The following is a 21,035-nucleotide window of genomic DNA, read 5'->3' on the forward strand; positions in this document are numbered from 1 at the left end:
TTTCCACTGAACACTGAATAAAATCCACCCCCCATTTCCACCTGTCCCTTCCTGTCCCCTAACCAAACTTCAGCCTTACTGCTCATCTAGTCTTTTTTTTTGTTTGCTTGTTTTTTTGAGACAGGGTTTCTCTGTGTAGCCCTGGCTGTCCTGGAACTCACTCTGTAGACCAGGCTGGCCTCAAACTCAGAAATCTTGCCCATGCCTCCCAAGTGCTGGGATTAAAGGCATGAGCTAGCACTGCCTAGCGCCTGTAAACTCTTAAGGACAATGATGACTGACTTCCCCAACAGGATATACCCAGCACACAGCAAAAAACAAAAACAAAAACAAAAAAACAGTTTAGTACATCCAAGGATGCAAGCACAAAAACTGATTGGCCAAACTCTGAGAACCATGATAGAAAAATAAAGCTGGGGCTTGAGAGGTGGCTTTCTCTCGAACCTGGCAGTCTTGCAGAGGGCCTGGGTCAATGCCAGCAGTCACATGGTGGCTCACAACTATCTGTAACTTCAATTGCAAGGCTTCAGATACCCTCTTCTGACCTCTTTGTGCACCAGGAATGCACATGGTGTACATATATAAATGCAGACAAAACACTTTTCCGCATAAAATAAATCCAAAAAGAAAAATAAGGTTATAAACAGTTTGCCACTTAATGGTTAAGCCCTTGCATCCAGGATTTTGGACCAAGAGGGTGGATGAGCCTAATGGGATGAAGATACAAAGATAGAATGGATTCTTTATGGGCAGGAACCGTTGATAGCTCTGAGATGTCAGACTTCTATACACTCGTTTGCGAGATCTCTATTTTACTAAGAATCCTTGCCGGGGACTGAAACTGCCTGTTGCTTACATGCCTAGCAAAAAAAAAAAAAAAAAAAGTACTCAAATCTCAGGGCTTAGTGGTTTAACAGTTACTGTACCAGCCCGGGCTTTGGAGTAAGAATTTTCAATTCAAGTTGAGAACCTACATCCCTTAGGAATTTCACGTTTCTTCCACTATTACATGACATACTCCAAGTGAGGGACTGAACCAGTCCCTCACAGACAGCTCTCGTCCAAGTGTATGTTGACTACAGATTAACTAATAGGCACAATCAGCTTCTCTAGTCTCCAAGTTCTCGTGCTGGTTGAGAGTCCCATAGTTGGTATCTATGCAGAACTGCGGTCCCATCCTTATAGCACCACAAAGGCACCAACCAAAAATGGCGACTTGGAAGCTCTCCGAGGCCGTCGGTTACCGGTCACGCTCGTGAAAGAGATGAGTCGTAAAGAAACATCTAGGACAGGGATTCACGCCGTGGTAGGGGACGCAGAGTAGACCCACGCCACCAGCAAGCCACACAGAGCAGAAAGCCCGACCTGCCAAGCCAGGCGCTGGGCTCACAGTCCTACCACGTGTTGTAGTACCATCTGCGCCTGCGCTAGTGAGGCGCGCGCCCGGCGGCCGGAAGAGCCGCGCGTTTCCGGGTTGGAGGCGGGGAGCGGTGCCGGAAGTGCTTGGGGAGGGCCGCGCAGTCGGACCGGCTGCTGAGACGAAAGCTTCACTGGGGCAGTCTCCGCATATCATGGGGAGATAGACGCTGCTGCCTGTGAGTCTTGGGCCCTGGCAGTTGAGGACGAAGAGCGGGAGGAGGGTGTCAGGACCCAGACCCACAGCGGGTCAGTGCTGGAAGAACTAGGCTGTGGAAGAGACGGGGCTGAGGAGCCCAGGCTCTTGGGACGGGACTTGAGGGGTTCGGGCTCGCAGAAGCAGCGGCTGTTGGGGACTCGAGCTCTGAATGAGAGACTTAGGAAACGGGGACGGATGTGGATTCTGCAGCATCTGAGGGAAAGCCTTCTGAGAGGGACAGGATGGTGAGGATCCCGCACTTTATAGGAGGCGAGGGTAGGAACGAAACGGGGCGTGAAGACACAGGCTCCAGAGAGGTAAAAGTGGAGCCCGAGAGGACTCGGGCTCCTAAGAGACAGAAGCGGGACAGTAAAGTCCCAGCTCCTAAGGATTCAGAAACCGGGCAGCAAAGACTTGAGGACTGGAGCTAGAGAAGGAGGCAGAGAAGACTTGAATTTGAAAGGGAATCGAAGCGGGCAGTGAGGACTGGGTCTTCTTTGGGGACAAGATCCGGGCTTTCAGACTCAAGAGTTTCTGGAGGGACAGAGATGTAAGGACCCGAGCTCCTAAAAGTGAAGGAACTAGGGGGTCCTTAACGGCTGGGAGATCAGCCTTCAAGGGAGAAAAGTTGAAAAGGTTTAGCGATCTGTTCTCTGTACCCGGAGGATTAGGATATATATATTCGGGGGAAGACTTCTTGGCGCTGCCTATTTGGCTTTTGGCATTTAGGCTTTTTCTTGTGTCCGTTACTTAACCTAGAAAAGCCACATGAAACGTCTTCGTTTTTCTTCATTATTGTGAATCAGATGTGAAGCTGAAAGCAGTTTGAACTCAGTTATATACTTGATAAGTACCTTAAGCCCTGTTCCATTCAGCCCCCGTTGAGCACAGATCTCTATATCACTAGCAAACTGTCATAGATGGAAGGGCAGCAAAAGAACACTTTGAATTCTTTTACATTTAAGAAAAAGAGGATGCAAAGAGGGATTAGGATCACTGTGAGCCAGATTCTTAGGTTATACAGTACTCTACCATGTACATCGAAGAAGAGATGCTTGCTTGAAATTATTTGAATAAATGCTTTTAGAATCTCTACCCTCAAACTCAGAAGGGATTTTTTTCTAACGGATTTTAATATTTTAGTACCTATTATGTATGGCATTGGCATAAATGTTACAAGGGAGGAAACAAACTTTTAAGTGAAAAGTCTTTTATTTATTTTATTTATTTATAAATTTTATTTTTCAATAAGATGTTGAGAAATTCACAAGTAAATGTGGCCTAGAACATTTTCTAGGGATTGCTTTTAGAAGAGTGACTTGGACCCTGTCATTTCCCTTCATAAAGACCCAGGACTGAAACCTACTCAGATGAATCGTGCACAACTTAAGCACTTTGGGCTTTTTGTTCTGTTTTCTTTTGGTTTGTTTGTTTGTTTGTTTGTTTGTTTTCAAGACAGGGTTTTCTGTGTAGCCCTGGCTGTCCTGGAACTCACTGTGTAGACCAGGCTGGCTTCAAAGTCAAGTCCACCTGCCTCTGCCTCGGAGCGTTCGGTTTAAAGGTGTGCACCTCCACCATGAACAACTTAAACACTTTTAAGTATTCCACCCCTTCCTTATCACAGCCCCACAGTTAAGTATGGTTAGTCCTGTTGTCTGTCCAGAGAGGTTAAGGGGTTTGTCATAAAGTACTGAGTAGCTTATCTGCAAATGTGCCTCCAAAGCTTTCTTGAGCTTTTCTAAGTGGATTTCCTGCCATGTGTAGTATGCATGTGAATGAAATATAAGTAATATTTATAAATCCTTCCACTGAATGAAAGCACACCCCTCCTCCCCAAACTACTTAGCTCCCCCTAGCCTGGAAATTGCTGTGTAGACCAGGCTGGCCTCAAACTCAGAGATGCACCTGCCTCTGACTTCAGAGCGCTGGTGATTCAAGGCTACATCACCAAAACCAGCTTCTTAACTCCTTTTCAAGTCAAGGACTGTAACTTTTAAGATACTTCCATAGTATTTGACATCTGAATTCCTGTGTTTTCACAGAAGCATAAATATTCCAGGTAGAATCTTTCCCATAATAGAGTAGGTTATTTTTATTTATTTATTTTTTAATTAGGGCGACATCAGATTAACTTTGCAGTTAATTGCTAGCATATACTCGATGTTGTGAATGCTCGGGCTATAATTCCATTACATTGGAGGTGGAGGCTGGACGATCAGGAGTTCAATGTCAACATAAAACTTTATCTCAAGGAGAAACAGAAGAAGAGCAGATCAGGTGAGGTGGTTCTCCTGGTAAGGTGATTGCCACAAGGAGTGATGATTTGAGTTCAGTCCCTGAGTCCTGCATGGTGGAAGGAGAGAACCAACTCCCAAAATTATCCTCTGACCACATCAGCACAGACACACTGAATAAAGAAAAGGTTGTTTTTTTTTTTTTTTTTTAACATACTTGAAGCTATTATTTTCCCAGGAGCTTAGCTGCTCTATTATTTTTTTTAAGGTTTTACTAAAGGTGATGAGACCCGAACAGCCAGCACACAGAGAAAAACCATCCACAAAGCAAAGGGGGGATTTTTGAAGCCAAAGCCTCTGGTACCATTTTTAAAGATTTGTTTGTTTGTTTATTCATTTCTTATCGGGAAGGGGCATTGAGTCAGGGTCTCTCCGTGTAGTCCTGACTGCCTTGGAACTCTGCAGACCAATTCTGCTGGCCTCAAATTCACAGAGACCCTCCTGCCTCTGCCTCCTTATTTTTTATGTGTATGAATGTTTTGCCTCACTATGTGTCTGTGTACATCGGTGCTTGATTTAGAGTCCTGAAAAGGGCATTGAGTCCCCCTAGAACTGGGTTGTAAGTCATTGTGTGGATGGTGGGGACAGAAGCTAGGCCCTCTGCAAGAGCAACAAGTTCTTTTAACCACTGACCCATCTCCTGTTCCTGATACTGTTTTCAGAAGCCTGCATAAAAGTGATCAGCATTTTTTTATACCAAGTTATGAGCAAAAGCATACCTTTATCACCATCTTGTTGATTTTAATTTGGGAGGTGGCCGTCTTTTTTAGTTAGGGTCTCACTGTGTACCTAAGACTCTGTTGCCTTGGTTTCTTGAATGCTGAGATTATAGGTATGCACCACAATTGATAGTTCAACTAGTGATAATGGATTGCTGAATTAGCATTCTTACCTATATTTACAAAATACTTGAATTCTTTCTTTTTAAATTATGTGTGTTTGTCTGTCTGTATGTGTGAATGTAGGTACCGTTAGAGATCAGAGAAGTCAGATCCCCTGGAGATGGGAGTTTGGGGCATTGTGAGCTCCTTGATATGAGTGCTGAGAACTTAACGTGGTTCCTCTGAAAGAGCAGATGTACTCTTATCACTGAGCCACCTCTTCAGCTCCCTATGGTGTTCTTTTCTGAGACAGGGTCACTAGCCCACGCTGGCCTCAAACTCTATATAGCCAAGGATGCTCTGAGAATTCTGATGCTCTGAGTGCTGCAATTGCAGGCATAGGCCACTACACCAAGTCTATGTGGTGCTAGGTATCCAGCCCACAGTATGGCCTATGCTAGGCAAGCACACTACCAACTGAGTTACATCCCAGCCCAACATCCAGTTTGTGTTCTGCACTGTGAAACAACAGGTGTGCTAGAATTAGAATCATCTTGAAATATTCACATATGGACTTAATTTTAAACTTACACTGCTTGTTGAACCTTAAAGGGACTTTAGAATCTGCATGGGTTCAGTTGCTAAAACAGATGTAGAACTAGGGTCACAGATGGCACCTAGCTCTCTTCATGTGGGTTTTCCACAGTACCTTTCATAAGCCTCCTGCACACTCTGTTAGTCTGCCACCACCGCTGCCATGCCACCTCCTTCTCATCTTCCTCCTTTTTTCTTCCTCTTCCTCTTCTTCTTCCTCCTCCCTTCTTCTTCTCCCCTTTTTCTTCTCTTCCTCCTCTTCTTCTCCTTCTTATTCATCTTTTTTTTTTTTTTTTTCAGTTTTTTGAGACTGGGTTTCTCTGTGTAGCTCTGGAACTCACTTTGTAGACCAGGCTGGCCTCAAACTCAGAAATCCGCCTGCCTCTGCCTCCCAAGTACTGGGATTAAAGGCATGTGCCACCACGCCCGGCCTTCTTGTTCATCTTATTCTTATTTGAGACAGGGTTTCTCTGTGTAGTCCTGGCTGTCCTGGAACTCACTAGTCCTTTTTTTAAAAGTGGTATCTCATGTAGCCTACAGTACCTTGAACTGACTATGCAGCTCAAGACTACTTCCTGCCTCCACCTCAGAAGTACCGGGATTATAGGCACTCACCACCATACCCAGCTATTTATTTTTATCCTTTGAGATGGGTTTTACAACAAAGCCCAGGCTGCCCTTGAATGCCTGGGCTTAAGTGATCCTCTTGCCTGAGTTTCCAAGTAGCTGGGGTTGCAGGCTTCAGTCTTTCCTCCATCCCACCCAGTGCAGGAGATCAAACCCATAGCCTCATACATACAAGGCAAAATATCTTACCCTAACTTAAATAGCCAGTCTCTTCCCTAAAAAACAAACAAAAACCCTCAAAAATAACTCTCACCATTAGGGCCAATAAGATACCTCAAGAGAACCAAAGTGCTTGCTGTCAATCCTAACTAAGCTTGATCAACATGGTGAAATGAGAGAACCAACTCCCCAGAGTTATCTTCTGACTCCCATACTCTCTATGACCCATGTCTGTCCCTTGCCCAACATAAAAGAAGTAGTAAGTAGAAAAAAATTCTCTAGCTGTAAAAGTGATTACAGAAGTCGGGCATACACTGTGATCTTAGCACATGGAGCAGGATGGGTGAGTCAGGAGAAGCAGCCCTGATTCAAAGTCAACTTGGACTGCTAGCAAGTGCTGATCTAACGAAGGGTCTATAACAACATTCTGTCTCAGAAAGACCTGGGTCTGGTGGTTCAGGCCTGTAATGCCAGCATCTGGGAGGCTAAGGCAGGAAGGTTGTTTATGAGTTCCGTTGTCTCCTAGTGAATTTTGGGTCAATCTGGGGTACATAGCAAGACCCTAAAAACATACCATAAAAAATAACTTCTCCCCCCCCAAAAAAAACCGGGATGGTTATAATGCATGGGCAGTATAATGAGTTATTAAAATGAGCAAAGCTTTTTAATATACCGATCTTGCCACTGTGCACCTTTGGTCCCAGCACTTGAGTAGCAGAGGCTGGTGGCTCTCTGTGAGTTTGAGATTAATCTTGTCTGTGCAGTGTGTGCCAGAACAATAAGCGCATGAGACCCTGTCTCAAAAACAGCAAAAAGAATTCCAGCAGACAACGATGCTGATCCCTTCCCTCTTTAATCCCAGCACTGGAGTCAGAGGCAGGCAGATCTGAGGTCCAGGCTGCTCAGGGCTACATAGAGTTCCTGCTTCAACAAAACAAAACTCCCACAAAGCTGACTTTTGTAACTATGATTTAGAAGAGAATGGAGCATATGCATGTTTATAATATTAGAAAACATTTGTATCCATACACACTCTTCCATGTGCTTTCATTTCAGAAACTCAGTGAACCAGAAAATCAGTGTCAGGTCTCATGACACACTTTGTAACTGTTTTTTTAGTTAAAGGAACTTGGGGAGCCAGAAGGTGGTAGCACACACCTTTAATCCCAGCATCCTGAGAGACAGAGGAAGGTGGATCTCTTGAGTTCAAAGCCAACCTGGTCTACAGAGTTGAGTTCCAGGACAGCCAAGGTCACACAGAGAAACCCTGTCTTGAAGAAAAGAAGTACACAAGGCCTGAGTAAGGAACTATACCTGGATTTAATCTCCACATGCATATGTACACACATCCACAGGACTGAATAACTTGTTCAAGGTAATATAATTGGTACTTGAACCCAGAGACACATGCTCAACCACCAATCTATTAATTGAAAACAATCTACACAAGTCCAACTGTCCAAAAATAGGGTTGGATAGCTGGCACAGTGTATGGGAGCACTGACCAATCTTCCAGAGTTCAATTCCCAGCAACCACGTGGTGACTTACAACCATCTACAATGAGATCGGATGCCTTCTTCTGGAGTGTCTGAAGACAGCTACAGTGTACTCATACACATAAAATAAATAAATAAATATTTACATTTTAAGGAAAAAAAAACAAAAAACTTTTTTTTTCCTTTTTTCTTTTCTTTTCTTTTTTTTTTTTTTTTTGGTTTTTCGAGACAAGGTTTCTCTGTGTAGCCCTGGCTGTCCTGGAACTCACTTTGTAGACCAGGCTGGCCTCAAACTCAGAAATCCGCCTGCCTCTGCCTCCCAAGTGCTGGGATTAAAGGCCTGCACCACCACCGCCCAGCACAAAAACCTTTTCTTTTGCTCCCTAGTCTCAGATCACTGGTTCTTTTTAGTTCAGTAGACTATGAAATACTAATCTGTGTAGACAGCCAGAAGCTGGAGAGGAAACAAACAGCCAGGTAAAACCCAACTATGAAGTCAGGCCGAGCACCATAGTCACAAGGCTTTTCTGCCACCAGCAAACAGTCCCCTTGACTCCGATGTTGTGTTTCAATAATAAAATTCCTGACCATCACAGAAGTAAAATTGTTTAAATAGAATCTGTTTTTATCCCTGTCTCCCAACTTTCCCTCTTTTTTCTTTCACTCATTCCTTTCCTTTTTTCTTCCATCCTTCCTTTATTCTTTTCTTTTCTTGAGATAGGGTCTCACTGTATACCCTTGGTTAATCTAGAACTCATAGAGATCTGCCTGCCTCTTCCTCCTGAGTTATGTAATTAAAAACATCCACTTTTACTTTAAGCTGGTTGTGGTGGCGCATGCCGGTTACTGAAGGAGGCAGAGGCAGGAGGATCACGAGTTCGAGGCCAGCCTGGGCCACTATTACTTTAAAAAGTGATCACAATGTGTTTTTGGTTTTTTTAGCTGTTTTTTTGTTTGTTTTTATTTTTGAAGACAGGGTTTCTCTGTGTAGCCCTGGCTGTCCTGGAACTCTGTAGACCAGGCTGGCCTTGAACTCAGAAACCCACCTGTCTCTATTTCCCAAGTGCTGGGATTAAAGGCATGCACCACCACTGGCCAGCAAAGGAAAGCTTTTAAAAGGAAAGGCCGTTAGAGCATGCCATTCTGTCTGCCAACCCCAGCTTAGCTGTGGCAGATGGGATGAGGGAGGTTAGACTTGGTTATTTAATTGAACTCTCAACCGTGCAGCCTATAGTTTTACTGTTTGAAGTAAGAACAGCTACCTGGATGACTGACTCTGGCCTCATACCCAAGATTCTCCTGCCTCAGCAGCCACATCTGATACAGTACTCTTTTGATGGAGTTACAAAGCCAGGGCCTCACATATAGTAGGCAAGCACTCTAGCACTGAGCTGCATCTTCAGCTGGATCCCTGCTGGTGTAATTGCACCATGCCACACGACTGGAATACTTCTTTGGCCAGGGTGGTACTTGATACTAGTTATTTGTTTACAGGTAGCTTTTGAAAATGGCTGCCTCTCATTACAGTGGGCTTACAGCAGTTGCTGATGTAATTAAAGATCTAGACACTCAGATAGCAGTAAGTAAATTCTTGGAGGCTGCCATGGGCAGAACTTGGTGAATGTGCTTCTGATCTTGACACCACAGCCGATGTCCAGAGTCAGTCTAATGGCTCTAAAATGTAGGATTTCTGGCTGCTTTAGGCAAGAGCCTCAGCATGTCTTGAAGAATGCTAAAACACAATGGAAAAAGTTTGTTACCAGGAAAGCAGAGTTCTTAATAGTTGCTAAAAGTTGTGTTTGTTGGGCAGAGCCCTGCCTTGGATGTAAGCATGTTTTGGAATGCTTCACCATGTTTTGAAAGTGAACTAATTGTTTTCTTAAGCTTTGTGACTGAGTTTCAAGTATTTGATTGTGCTTCTGTTTATTTGAATTTAACATTATTTGATACTTAAAATAATGCATGTACGTACTTAACCCAGTATTCTGCTTGTATGAAACCCTTTAAAATGTCTTACTTATTCTAGTTTACTTTTTAAAATAAGATTGCTGATTTCACTTACTTTTTTCCTTATTTCAATTTTGTGAACTATTTCATTTCCGTTTTGGAGACAAGATGGTTTCTAAAAACCAGGTGAGAGCAATGAAATTCCTTATTCCCTCCATTTTAATGTCAACGTCAAGAGGTCACCCTCTCAGATAAGACTCAGAGTCTGACAGCTTTCCTGTTACTTTCAGAACTCAGCCAGCACTGCAGGTGTCTCTAGAGTAACCCTGTCTGTTTCCCTTCTACAGCTGATTGGCCTTGGTCCTCACAGCTCTAAAAAGAAGCAGGATCTTGACAAGCTCTATGAGTTGAAGTCTAAAGCTCGGCAGATTATGAACCAGTTTGGCCCTTCAGCGCTAATCAACCTCTCCAGTTTCTCATCTGTAAAACCAGAGCCAGCTAGCACCCCGCCACAAGGCTCCATGGCCAATAGCACCACCGTGGGGAAGATAGCAGGCACTCCTGGGACAGGTGGTCGTCTCAGCCCTGAAAACAACCAGGTACTCCCGAGCCTTTCTTCCTCAGAGCCCCCTCTCTAATTTGGCCCTGTCCATACAGAGATGGATGTTGTCAGGCGCTCATTCTTTCTGTTGAAGAAGGTCTTCCACTCTACCAGTTTTATTGAATTATTGTCTACAGTGTCAGGTCTGTTTTTTGTTTTTTAAGATTTATTTATTTATTTCGTGTATGTGAGTACACTGTAGCTGTCTTCACACACATCAGAAGAGGGCATTGGCTCCCCATTACAGATGGTTGTGAGCCATCATGTGGTTTCTGGGAATTGAACTCAGGACCTCTGGAAGAGTAGTCAGTGCTTTTAACCGCTGAGCCATCTCTCCAGCATCAGTTTTTGCTCTTTTGTTCCTTCTTGTAGTTTATCTTACTGCTGCCATCAATGTCAGCAGGGATTCCCTCTTCATACCTGTGAGCCTGATTCCACCCTCTAGAGCAACAAGAAAAGAAGTACACCTTTGCCTTGGATCGTGTAGGCTGCATAGGACGGTTGAGGAGCAATTTCAAGGGAGTGGGAAGAAGGACTGGCCGAGCTGCTTGGGGAACGGTTGGCTGAGCAGAGACCAGCCTGTGTTGACTCTGGAAGCCACTGGAAAAGAACAAGAGAAAGTGGGTGTGGAGGTCACACCTGTGATCCCAGCACTTTCGAGGTGGTAGGAGGAAGGTCAGGAAACAAGTTCAGGACCCTGTCTCAAAGAAACAGAGGGTCACCAAGTAGCAGCCAGTAAAGGCACATGCGGCTAAGCTTGACAATCGGAGTTCAGTCCCCATGTCTGTGGTGGAAGGAGAGATCCTAATTCCTCAAGTTACTTCCACATATGCATTATGGTGGGCACATGTAAACATATACACACACCTAACTGCTGTAAAGCCTTTAATACTAGCACTCAGAAGGCTGAGTCAGGCAGCTCTGAGTTCAAAGCCAGCCTGCTCTACAGAGTGAGCCCCAGGACAACCAGAGCTACATTGTGAGGACCTGTCTCACAAAAAGGGGTTGGGAGTACACACGGTTTGTTGTTTGTTTGTGTTTGTGGTGCTGGGAATCCACTGTAGGATCAAGCCAGGCAAGCAATGTACAGCTAAGCTGAATCTTCAGCTCCCTCATCATGTTTTAATGTAATTTAGATGTGGCATCCCTTTCCTTAGGAAAGAGGGGTGGTAACTTTAGCTGCTTACACATTACTTAGGTATACTCAGATACCTAAATAATTTAGGTGGTTACATGTTGGTTGCCCTCATAGAACTGTTAGATTTTCTTTCTCTCTTTTCTTCTCTTTCCTTTTCTTTTTTTTTCTTTTCTTTTCTTTTTTCTTTTTTTTTTTTTTTTTTTTTTTTTTTTTTTTTTTTTTTTTTGGTTTTTTTTGACAGGGTTTCTCTGTGTAGCCCTGGCTGTCCTGGAACTCACTCTGTAGACCAGTCTGGCCTCAACTCAGAAATCTGCCTGCTTCTGCCTCCCAAGTGCTGGGATTAAAGGCGTGCGGCACCGCTGCCTGGCTTCTGGCTTCTTTTCTCTTTTCTTGTCTTGTCCTTCCTTCCTTCCTTCCTTCGTTCCTTCCTTTCCTCTTTAATTTTTTTTTTTTGGGGGGGGAAGGGTTGTTTTGACAAGAGTTTTTCTGTGTAGCCCACTTTGTAGCCCAGGATGACTTCGAACTTAGATGTCTGCCTGCCTCTGCCTACCTGGTGCTGGGATCTTCCACACCAGTTGGAACTGTTAGCCAGATGCAGAGAGTGTGGAAGACGAAACTGCATAAGCTGCCAGACAAGTTAGATGCTGGCCTCTGCTTTGAATTACTCTCCACCTCTCTCCCTCCACACTGCTCTCTTTCCCATGACAGCTTGTGTCTGGACTGTACCTTTGTAGCTGTGCCACATGGCAGGGCTATCTGAACGAGACTAAACCCAGCAAGTTGACAACCTGTCTTTTGTAGCCACAATAGATTTGCTTCCTTCATACTTATAAAAACTCTTTCCTCGATTCACTGAAGGTATTGACCAAGAAGAAATTACAAGACCTAGTAAGAGAAGTAGATCCTAATGAGCAGCTGGATGAAGATGTGGAAGAGGTAAGGTGGGCTTGGCTACCAAAGGCCGTGTGTCCCTGCTGTTGAGGCAGCATGCATGGTGAAAAGGAGCAGAGACGCTGGGTCGGGGAGATGGCTCAGCAGTTAAGAGCATTTACTGATCTTTACAGAGGACACCAGTTTGGCTTCCAACACTTGAATCGGGCAGCTTACAACTGCCTTAACTCCTGCTGCAAATAATCTGGTGCCCTGGCTTCTTGGGGTATCCTCACACACGGGCATATACGTACACCCACATGGATACATAGGAAGTAAAAATGTGGGGCCGGAGGCGGCTTGGCGTTTAAGAGCTCTTGCTCCTACAGAGGACACTCAGTTCCCAGCACCCATGTGGTAGCTTATAACTATCCATGACTCCATTTCCAGGGGATCTGATACCCATTTTTGACTTATGCAGGTACAGGTACACACATGCTTTATATTCATACATGCAGGCAAAATACTTATAAACAGAAAATAAAATGTAAAAATCTAAAAAAAAAAAGTTTTTTAAATAAAAATAAATTTTATGCAAGGCTGCTCTTCCGGAGGACCTGGGTTCAGTTCCCAGCACCCAGACGGCAACTTATAACTGTCTGTAATTCTAGATTGAGGAGATCTGACACCTAGCCTCCATAGGCCCAGGCACAGATGTACATGTAAGCCATACATACATATATATGAGAGGGAGAGAGAGAGGGAGACGGTGGGGAGCAGTTTTAAAAGTAAACAAAAATAAAAAGAGCTCAGGATCTGAACTTAACCCATAAGGCTGAGTCCTGTCTCCACTGCTCACTGGTTACACAGCCCTGAGCAGGTTGGTCATAGTCTTGCCATCTTCCTTTAATGTCTGGGGATAAACGTCTAGTGGGATGATAGCTGGACCGTTAAGAGCACTTGCTATACAAGCATGAGAGCTAAAGATCAGATCCCAGAACCAGTGTGAGAAGGTAGGCACTTCTTGGGCCTGTAACCCCAGCTCTATAAGGAGCAGAGACATGTGGTTTCTCAGTGTGTGCTGAGAAAGGGTCAGTTCAGAGAGAGACATTGCCTCATAGAAATATCCAAGGTGGATGGAGGATACTTGGTGTCCTTATTAACCCCCTCAAAGAGGCCCTGGAGATGCCGGGCATGGTGGCGCACGCCTTTAATCCCAGCACTTGGGAGGCAGAGGCAGGTGGACCTCTGAGTTTGAGGCCAGCCTGGTCTACAAAGTGAGTTCCAGGGCAGCCAGGGCTACACAGAGACACCCTGTCTCGAAAAACCAAAAAAAAAAAAAAAAAAAAAAAATGGCCCTGGGGAAATGTGTGAGATGTTGAGAGCACTTGCTGCTCTTACAGATAGACCCAAGTTTGATTCCCAGCAACTGTGTCAGGCAGCTCCCAACCACCTGTAACTCCCAACTCCAGAGGATCTGACACCCTCTTAGGTCTTCTGACCTCCTAGGGCAACTGAACATAGATAAATGTATGGTAGCACATGTCTATCCCAGCACTTGGGAAACAGAGGCAGTCCTGGAGTGAGTTCAAGACCAGCCTGGTTGGTCTACATAGCAAGCTCCAGGCCAGCTGTGGCTGTATAGTGAGACACTGTCTCAAAAATGCAAATAGCCAAGCATGGTGGCTCATGCCTTTAATCCTAACCCTTGGGAGGTAGAAGCAAGCAGATCTCTGTGAGTTCAAGGTCAATCAGGGCCACACAGTGAGACCTTGTCTCAAAAATATATCAAACAAACAAATGTTTTAAAGATTTTATATGTGTGTGTGTGTGTGTATGCGCATATGTATGTATGTATGTATACACTCTGATACACACATACATATATACATATGCATACATTGTAGCTGTCGTCAGACATACCAGAAGAGGGCATCAGATCTCATTACAGATGGTTGTGAGCCACCATGTGGTTGCTGGAATTTGAATCCAGGACCTCTGGAAGAGCATTCAGTGCTCTTAACCGCTGAGCCATCTCTCCAGCCCCAAACATAAAAATCTTAAAAACAAAATTTTAAAATGATTGAGTATATACTGGGTGTGAAGTCACATGCCTATAATCCCACTATTTAGGAGGTAGAGGCAGGAGAATTAGGAGTTCAAAGCTATCCCAGACTACATAAGACCTTGTCTGAGGACTAGAAAAATGGCTCAGTGGTTAAGAGCACCGCATGTTCTTCCAGAGGTCCTGAGTTCAATTCTCAGCAACCACATGGTAGCTCACAACCATCTGCAATGGGATCTGATGCCCTCTTCTGGCATGTACTATATATACACACAGAATACTCATACATACATACATACATACATACATACATACATACATACATACATAATAAAAAAAACCCAAAACAACATAAAATAAAAAAGACCCAGTGCCATGGGCCATGTGTGGTGGTACAAGCCTTAATCCCAGTACAGAGGCAGAGGCTGAGGAATCTCTGTCATTTCTTTTTTTTTTTTTCTTTTTTTTAAAACTAATACAATTCATTTTAAAATATTCAACTCAGTATTGACTTTTTTTTTTAAAGATTTGTTTATTTTATGTATATGAGTAGACCACTGCTCTCTTCAGACACACCAGAAGAGGTCATCAGATCCCATTACAGATGGTTGTGAGCCACCATGTGGTTGCTGGGAATTGAACTCAGGACCTCTGGAAGAGCAGTCGGTGCTCTTCACCGCTGAGCCATCTTTCCAGCCCGGTATAGACATTTTTTTAAACCAAAATAATTTATAATAAATGCCTTTTAGATATATGTGATACTAAAGCTAAAAGTAATATGCATTCAATCAGTTTTTTAAAACCTATTTGGAATATTAAACATGATAGAAGTAGAAGAGAATCTCTTATGAAGTCCTCTATGAAAGGAAATTGTTACAAGTTCCTGACTACACAGAAACTGTTCAACTCCAAGGGAGAATATGCAGCATAACTGTGGCTTCATACAATGAATTGGGTAGTGTTCCTTCTGTTTCTATTTTGTGGAATAGTTTGAAGAGAATTGGTATTAGGTCTTTTTGAAAGTCTGATAGAGGGGCTGGTGTGATGGCTCAGTGGGTAAGAGTACCCGACTGCTCTTCCAAAGGTCCAGTGTTCAAGTCCCAGCAACCACATGGTGGCTCACAACCATCCGTAATGAGATCTGACACCCTCTTCTGGTGTGTCTGAAGACAGCTACAGTGTACTTACATATAATAAATAAATAAATCTTAAAAAAAAGAAAAGTCTGATAGAATTCTGCACTAAACCCATCTGGTCCTGGGAGACTTTTAATGACTGCTTCTATTTCCTTAGGGTTTATGGGACTGTTTAGATGGTTTGTCTGATCCTGATTTAACTTTGGTACCTGGTAGCTGTCTAGAAAATTGTCCATTTCATCTAGATTTTCCAGCTTTTTTGAGTATAGGCTTTTGTAGTAGGATCTGATGATGTTTTAAATTTCCTTGGTTTCAAATGTTATGTCTCCCTTTTCATTTCTGATTTTGTTAATTTGAATACTGTCTCTATGCCCCTGGTTAGTCTGGCTATGGGTCTATCTTGTGGATTTTCTCAAAGAACCAGCTCCTGGTTTTGTTGATTCTTTGTAGAATCTCTGTAATTTCAAAGTCAGCCTATTCTACAGAGCTAGTTCCAGAACAGCCAGGGCTATACAGAGAAACCTTATTTCTAAAAATAAAAACAAACAAACAAAAACAAAAGAGTATGTAAAAGGACAGAAATAGCAAGTCTGTCTGTGTCAGCAGTGAGTATCAAGGGATCACCTTTATTTCATGATTAAATCAGGAGATGGCAGAGGTTCAGGGAATGCAGAAAGAACAGAAAATGTGCACAGGATAGTACGGGCTGCTCTTGCTCTGAGGGATGTTTGCCCTCCCCACTCCTCATCCACACTGGCCCAGATGCTGAGTCCAGCCTACTTACTAATGGAGGCTCAGGAAGCACACAGTTGTCCCAGCAGCAGGAGCCTGCCCTGCCAGAGCCAGACTCACGCTCCCATCTCCCCTGCCCTGCCAGAGCCAGACTCACGCTCCCATCTCCCCTGCCCTGCCAGAGCCAGACTCACGCTCCCATCTCCCCTGCCCTGCCAGAGCCAGACTCACGCTCCCATCTCCCCTGCCCTGCCAGAGCCAGACTCACGCTCCCATCTCCCCTGCCCTGCCAGAGCCAGACTCACGCTCCCATCTCCCCCCTCCAGATGCTGCTACAGATCGCTGATGATTTTATTGAGAGTGTGGTGACAGCTGCCTGCCAGCTTGCTCGGCACCGCAAGTCCAGCACCCTAGAGGTAAAAGACGTCCAGCTGCATCTAGGTATGTGGGTTCACTTCTCCCTGGAGTACCTCCATGACTAGTCCATAGGACCTCTGACAAATGTCAGAGAAACCTTCATGCCATTAAATGCATTCAATTCTGAAGCATTGTCTAATAGAAAAAGGGAAGACCTTTGTGGAAGGGGGATGCCCAGGAAGTCAGATTTAAAACAGTCCTCCACTTTCCATCTGTACAACAGCCTGCGTACTTGACTTCTGAGAGTTTGTCTCCATTTCATAAAGTGAAGATCGTAATGTCTTCCTTGAAGATTATATTTATGAACTGGGGGGAAAAGGGCATATTCTACAACTGAACACAAGTTACTCTCATAATATGTATGTGCATCAGATGTAGCATATAATGATAAAATCACAGAATTTCTGTTTGAGGGCCAAGGAGATGGGTCAGTGGGTGGGTCAGAGCACTTGCTATGGATGCATGATGACCTCCATGCAGTCCCCAGCACCCACATAAAAAGACCTCTGCAGCCCTGAAATCAAAGCCCTAGGGAGTGGGGACATGCAGGAGGGCTGCTGGGGCTTGTGGCAGCCAGCCTGGCTGGAAAACAGTGTGTTTCAGATTCACGAAGATCTGTCCTAGAGGAAGGTGCAGAGTCAGAGAGGAAGACACCAGATGTCCTCTGACCCACAGGCACTTGTGCACACAAACATACATACATCACATACATACGTGCACCACATATACATGCATGTATAATACACACATATAACTTCAGTTTGATTTAAGTAGCTGGTCTGTCTAGAGTAAAATAAATTTTATAAAACCAATGCTGTTTTCTGTGCTCTGGGAACACTAATGGGATGGATAATAAAGGGACCCACTTGTATACAACTAGGGACAGGTTAGGAGCCAAATGTGATACTGGCCTGTGATACTGTACTCAATTCCTATTTTAAAGAAATCTCATGTTGCAATTAAATGTGAAGATAGGGTAAAATATGGAAAGGAATAATGGTGTCTGGGTAAACCCTTCTGAATGTGACTTATTCTCTAAGTGTATATATATACTTTTTTTTTTTTTTTAAAGAAAGGGTCTCCTCCCAGTACAGCTGCAGCTAGGGCTTGTTACAGAGAGAAACTTTGTCTTGAAAAACAAAACAAGGAAGAGGCTCGGGGCTGGGGTGGGGTGGGGTGGGGGGGGAAGAGAGGGAGGGAAGGAAGGAAGGGAGGGGAGAGAGAGAGAAAGAAGAGAAGAGAAGAGAAGAGAAGGGAAGGGAAGGGAAGGGAAGGGAAGGGAAGGGAAAGGGGAAGGGGAAGAAGGGGAAGGGGAAGGGGAAGGAAAGGAAAGGAAAGGAAAAAGGAAAGGAAAAAGGAAAGGAAAGGAAAGGAAAGGAAAGGAGTGAGTAACCTTTGGCTGGAACTCACAAAGACCCAACTGCCTCTGCCTCCTACTGCTGGGACTAAAATCACATGTCACCATGCCTGGCCAAAAGTAAAATAAATAAGAACATAATAAAGATTTTTAGCCAGGCAGTAGTGGTGCAAGCCTTTGATCCCAGCACTTGGAAGACAGAGACAGGTGGATTTCTGAGTTCGAGGACAGCCCGGTCTACAAAGTGAGTTCCAGGACAGCCAGGGCTATACAGAGAAACCTTGTCTCGAAAAAAAAAACCAAACAAACAAACAAAGATTTTGAAACCATAAGACATAAGCCAGGCAGCAGCCAGCAGTGTCGTTGTTCCAGCACAGGCAGTTGGATGGCTGAGCTCAGTTCTGCTCTAGGAGGCGCGTTACACTTTGCCTCAGAGCTATACAAATGGGGCTCAGAAGACAGACGCCTCAGTGGTTAAGAGCCTTTGTTATTCTTTCCCAAGTCCCAGGGTCAGCTTCCTGATCCACATCAGGTGACTCCCTGTAACTCAAGCTCCAGGGAATGCCATGCCCTTGTCTGGCCTCTGTGGGTACCACATATACTCACACATACACATAAGTAAGAAACTACATAAAAATAAAAGCTAGAGAGATGAGTTTGTGATTAAGAGTACTGGGTGATCTTCCTGAGGACTCAGGTTTGGTTCCCAGCACCACATGGTGCCTCATAACCATCTTTAACTCCAGATCCTGGGAATCTAGCACCCTCTTCTGGCCTCCTTGGGGACAAACTTGCACAGTGTATACATACATACATACATACATACATACAGGTAAAACACATGACTTCATGCACATAAAATTAATGTTACTAAATAATGTTTTTGTAGAAATTAAAATTAAACAGGTTAAAGAACTTGAGGATATAGCTCAGTGGTAGTGTTTGCCTAGTATGTACTAAACCCAGTGCTAAAAAACAATGAAACCTGGAGAGACTGTGTGTGTCTACTCGGAGTCCAGGTCTGTCTTTGCTTGCAGCTTGTTGCAGCTGCACTGCCCTCTGGCTGCAGCCTCAGTTCTGTGCTGGTGTCTTCCTTGCAGAGCGCCAGTGGAACATGTGGATCCCAGGCTTTGGCTCTGAGGAAATCCGACCCTACAAAAAAGCATGTACCACAGAGGCTCACAAACAGGTGAGGAGCTGGGGAGCCAGGACTGGAGCCTGTGTGCATCTCACAGGGAGTACAAGCAGCTGCCTCCTGGAGTGTCAGTCCCCTGTGCAGCCAACGTGACTGCACCAGAGGTCAGAGGAAGCTCTGTCATAGCTCCCCCAATGCTGCGCTGCTGCAAGCGCGCTTTGCATTTTCATTTAGAGCTCTTGATTCCAGATCTCCTGTGGGCACGCCCACCTGCTCTCATACTGAAACCCGGCCTGGAAAGTCACACACCACGCAGGTCAGAGGAAGAGGTGTGTCAGGCTTGTGCCGGGAGCTACCCAGGCTTTTCTGCCCAACACTCTGGGTTATGTGCCACGATAGCTGCTGTCCTCTGCCTTTCTTGACAGTGTGAGGATGTCATTTCTGATCAAGAACTAGTTGTCCTCATCCTTAGTCCAGTAAGGGCACTGGCCTCCCACTGACAAGCCTGGCCTCCTTGCTGTTGTGATTTCAACAGCTTCCCTGATGGGAAAAGCCAGCTGCACGTGAGCTCGGCAGGCATGGCTGAGTTCTCTTGGGCGTTAACCATCTCTCCGCCCTGTGTGCTGCTCCCTATAATATAGACTGTGCTACTTGCTAGTGGCTTTCTAGATGTGCCAGAAGGCTCCTGACTCTGGCCCCTGTTAACTGCTCATTTCTGTCTCCTTTCAGAGAATGGCACTGATCCGGAAAACAACCAAGAAATAACACAGGGAACGGTCAGGGAATGGACAACGTGTATTTGGAGATACTTGAGCTGAGACCTCAGCCATCTCATCCTTGGATTTTTTTTTAAATGCTTTACAGAGAAGCATATATTTTTTATTAACAGTGCAGCAATATCTATAATGACTGAGAAGATCTGCCAAAAGAATAAAGCCTCCTGCCCACCTTCTGGTCCCTTTTCCCTGCCGTCTCAAAGAGAAGCAGTGTATCTACCAGAGAAGATTTTGCCTGTGGTTTATTATAGAAGTGATTGGCTGTAGGAAGAGCATTTTGGTCGTGTTGGGTGAGACAGTGTTAGCAAGTTTGTAGAGGGTCTGTCTCCTCCTCCCCCCGTCCCTGTACTTTGTAATGTCAGTGTTTCTATGAATATGAACTTGATTTGCTTTTCCAGAATAAAGGAGTTATTAATTGAAGACACAGGGTGCATAGCTGAGAGCCTTTGAAATGCCAGGGTCCCAGCAAGGCTGGGAGCGCTGCAGTCAGCAGGTGGCAGTACAGGCAGTGATCCTGTTAGAGAAACCGGCAGGGATCTCCCACTGTTTTACTCCAAAGGAACAAGCCAGCAGTAGGAGTTGGAGCACTTTCTCTGCCACCAGACACAGTGACCTCTGCTAAGCCCCAAAATAAACAAGCATTCTAGTTTTGATAATGTTAGTGTCCATAGGACCTTTTTGTGTGTGTGTGTGTGTGCGTGTGTGTGTGTGTGTGTGTGTGTGTGTGTGTGTGTGTGTGTATGTGTGTGTGTTGAGGCAAGCTCTCTCGGGGTGTGTGTGTGTGTTTTGAGGCAAGCTCTCGGGGTGTGTGTGTGTGTGTGTGTTTTGAGGCAAGCTCTCGGGGTGTGTGTGTGTGTGTGTGTGTGTGTGTGTTGAGGCAAGCTCTCGGGGGGTGTGTGTGTTTTGAGGCAAGCTCTGGGGTAGGCCAGGCTGGCTTCAAACTCTTGGTATCTTGCTGAGACTATCCTTGAACTGACCCTCTCAGTGAGCTGAGACCACAGGTGTGCATCATCATGCCTGGCTTCTTAGAGCCCCTTTAGACCTCTCTGGATCTCCATAGAAGATTGTATTCATCCTTGTCCCTGAGGAAGGATGTGAATAGCTCTGGGGGAAGTCCTGTTGCTGGGATTCTGTCATCGGAGGAAAGCAGGGCCTCTCTCAACAGCAGGATGTTCTTCCCTGTCATCATCCTGACCCACGCCCAGCACAAGCCTTGTGGATTGTGAGGGACCATGGGCTTAGGGGAGGGTGGCT

The 21,035-nt window shown here is 44.9% G+C and overlaps 1 protein-coding gene across 5 annotated transcripts; it reads left to right on the top strand.

Annotated features, from left to right (window-relative positions):
• The first annotated feature begins 1,462 nt into the window (after positions 1-1,462).
• Taf12 (TATA-box binding protein associated factor 12) lies at positions 1,463-20,437 on the top strand. Of its 5 annotated transcripts, XM_006539109.1 has the most exons (7): positions 1,463-1,595; positions 3,731-3,892; positions 9,902-10,153; positions 12,152-12,229; positions 16,423-16,537; positions 18,971-19,059; positions 19,735-20,437. In XM_006539109.1, exons 3-7 carry the CDS (start codon positions 9,986-9,988, stop codon positions 19,768-19,770), a joined length of 486 nt encoding a protein of 161 aa, XP_006539172.1. In that variant the 5' UTR covers positions 1,463-1,595; positions 3,731-3,892; positions 9,902-9,985; the 3' UTR covers positions 19,771-20,437. The 5 variants fall into 5 exon arrangements, with proteins under 5 accessions (XP_006539172.1, XP_006539173.1, NP_079855.2 ...); XM_006539110.2 differs by lacking the exon at positions 3,731-3,892 and having other exon boundaries at positions 1,463-1,665; NM_025579.3 differs by lacking the exon at positions 3,731-3,892 and having other exon boundaries at positions 1,483-1,595.
• The last annotated feature ends 598 nt before the right edge of the window (positions 20,438-21,035 follow it).

Source organism: Mus musculus, chromosome 4, assembly GCF_000001635.26.
Source record: "Mus musculus strain C57BL/6J chromosome 4, GRCm38.p6 C57BL/6J".
NCBI lineage: Eukaryota > Metazoa > Chordata > Mammalia > Rodentia > Muridae > Mus > Mus musculus.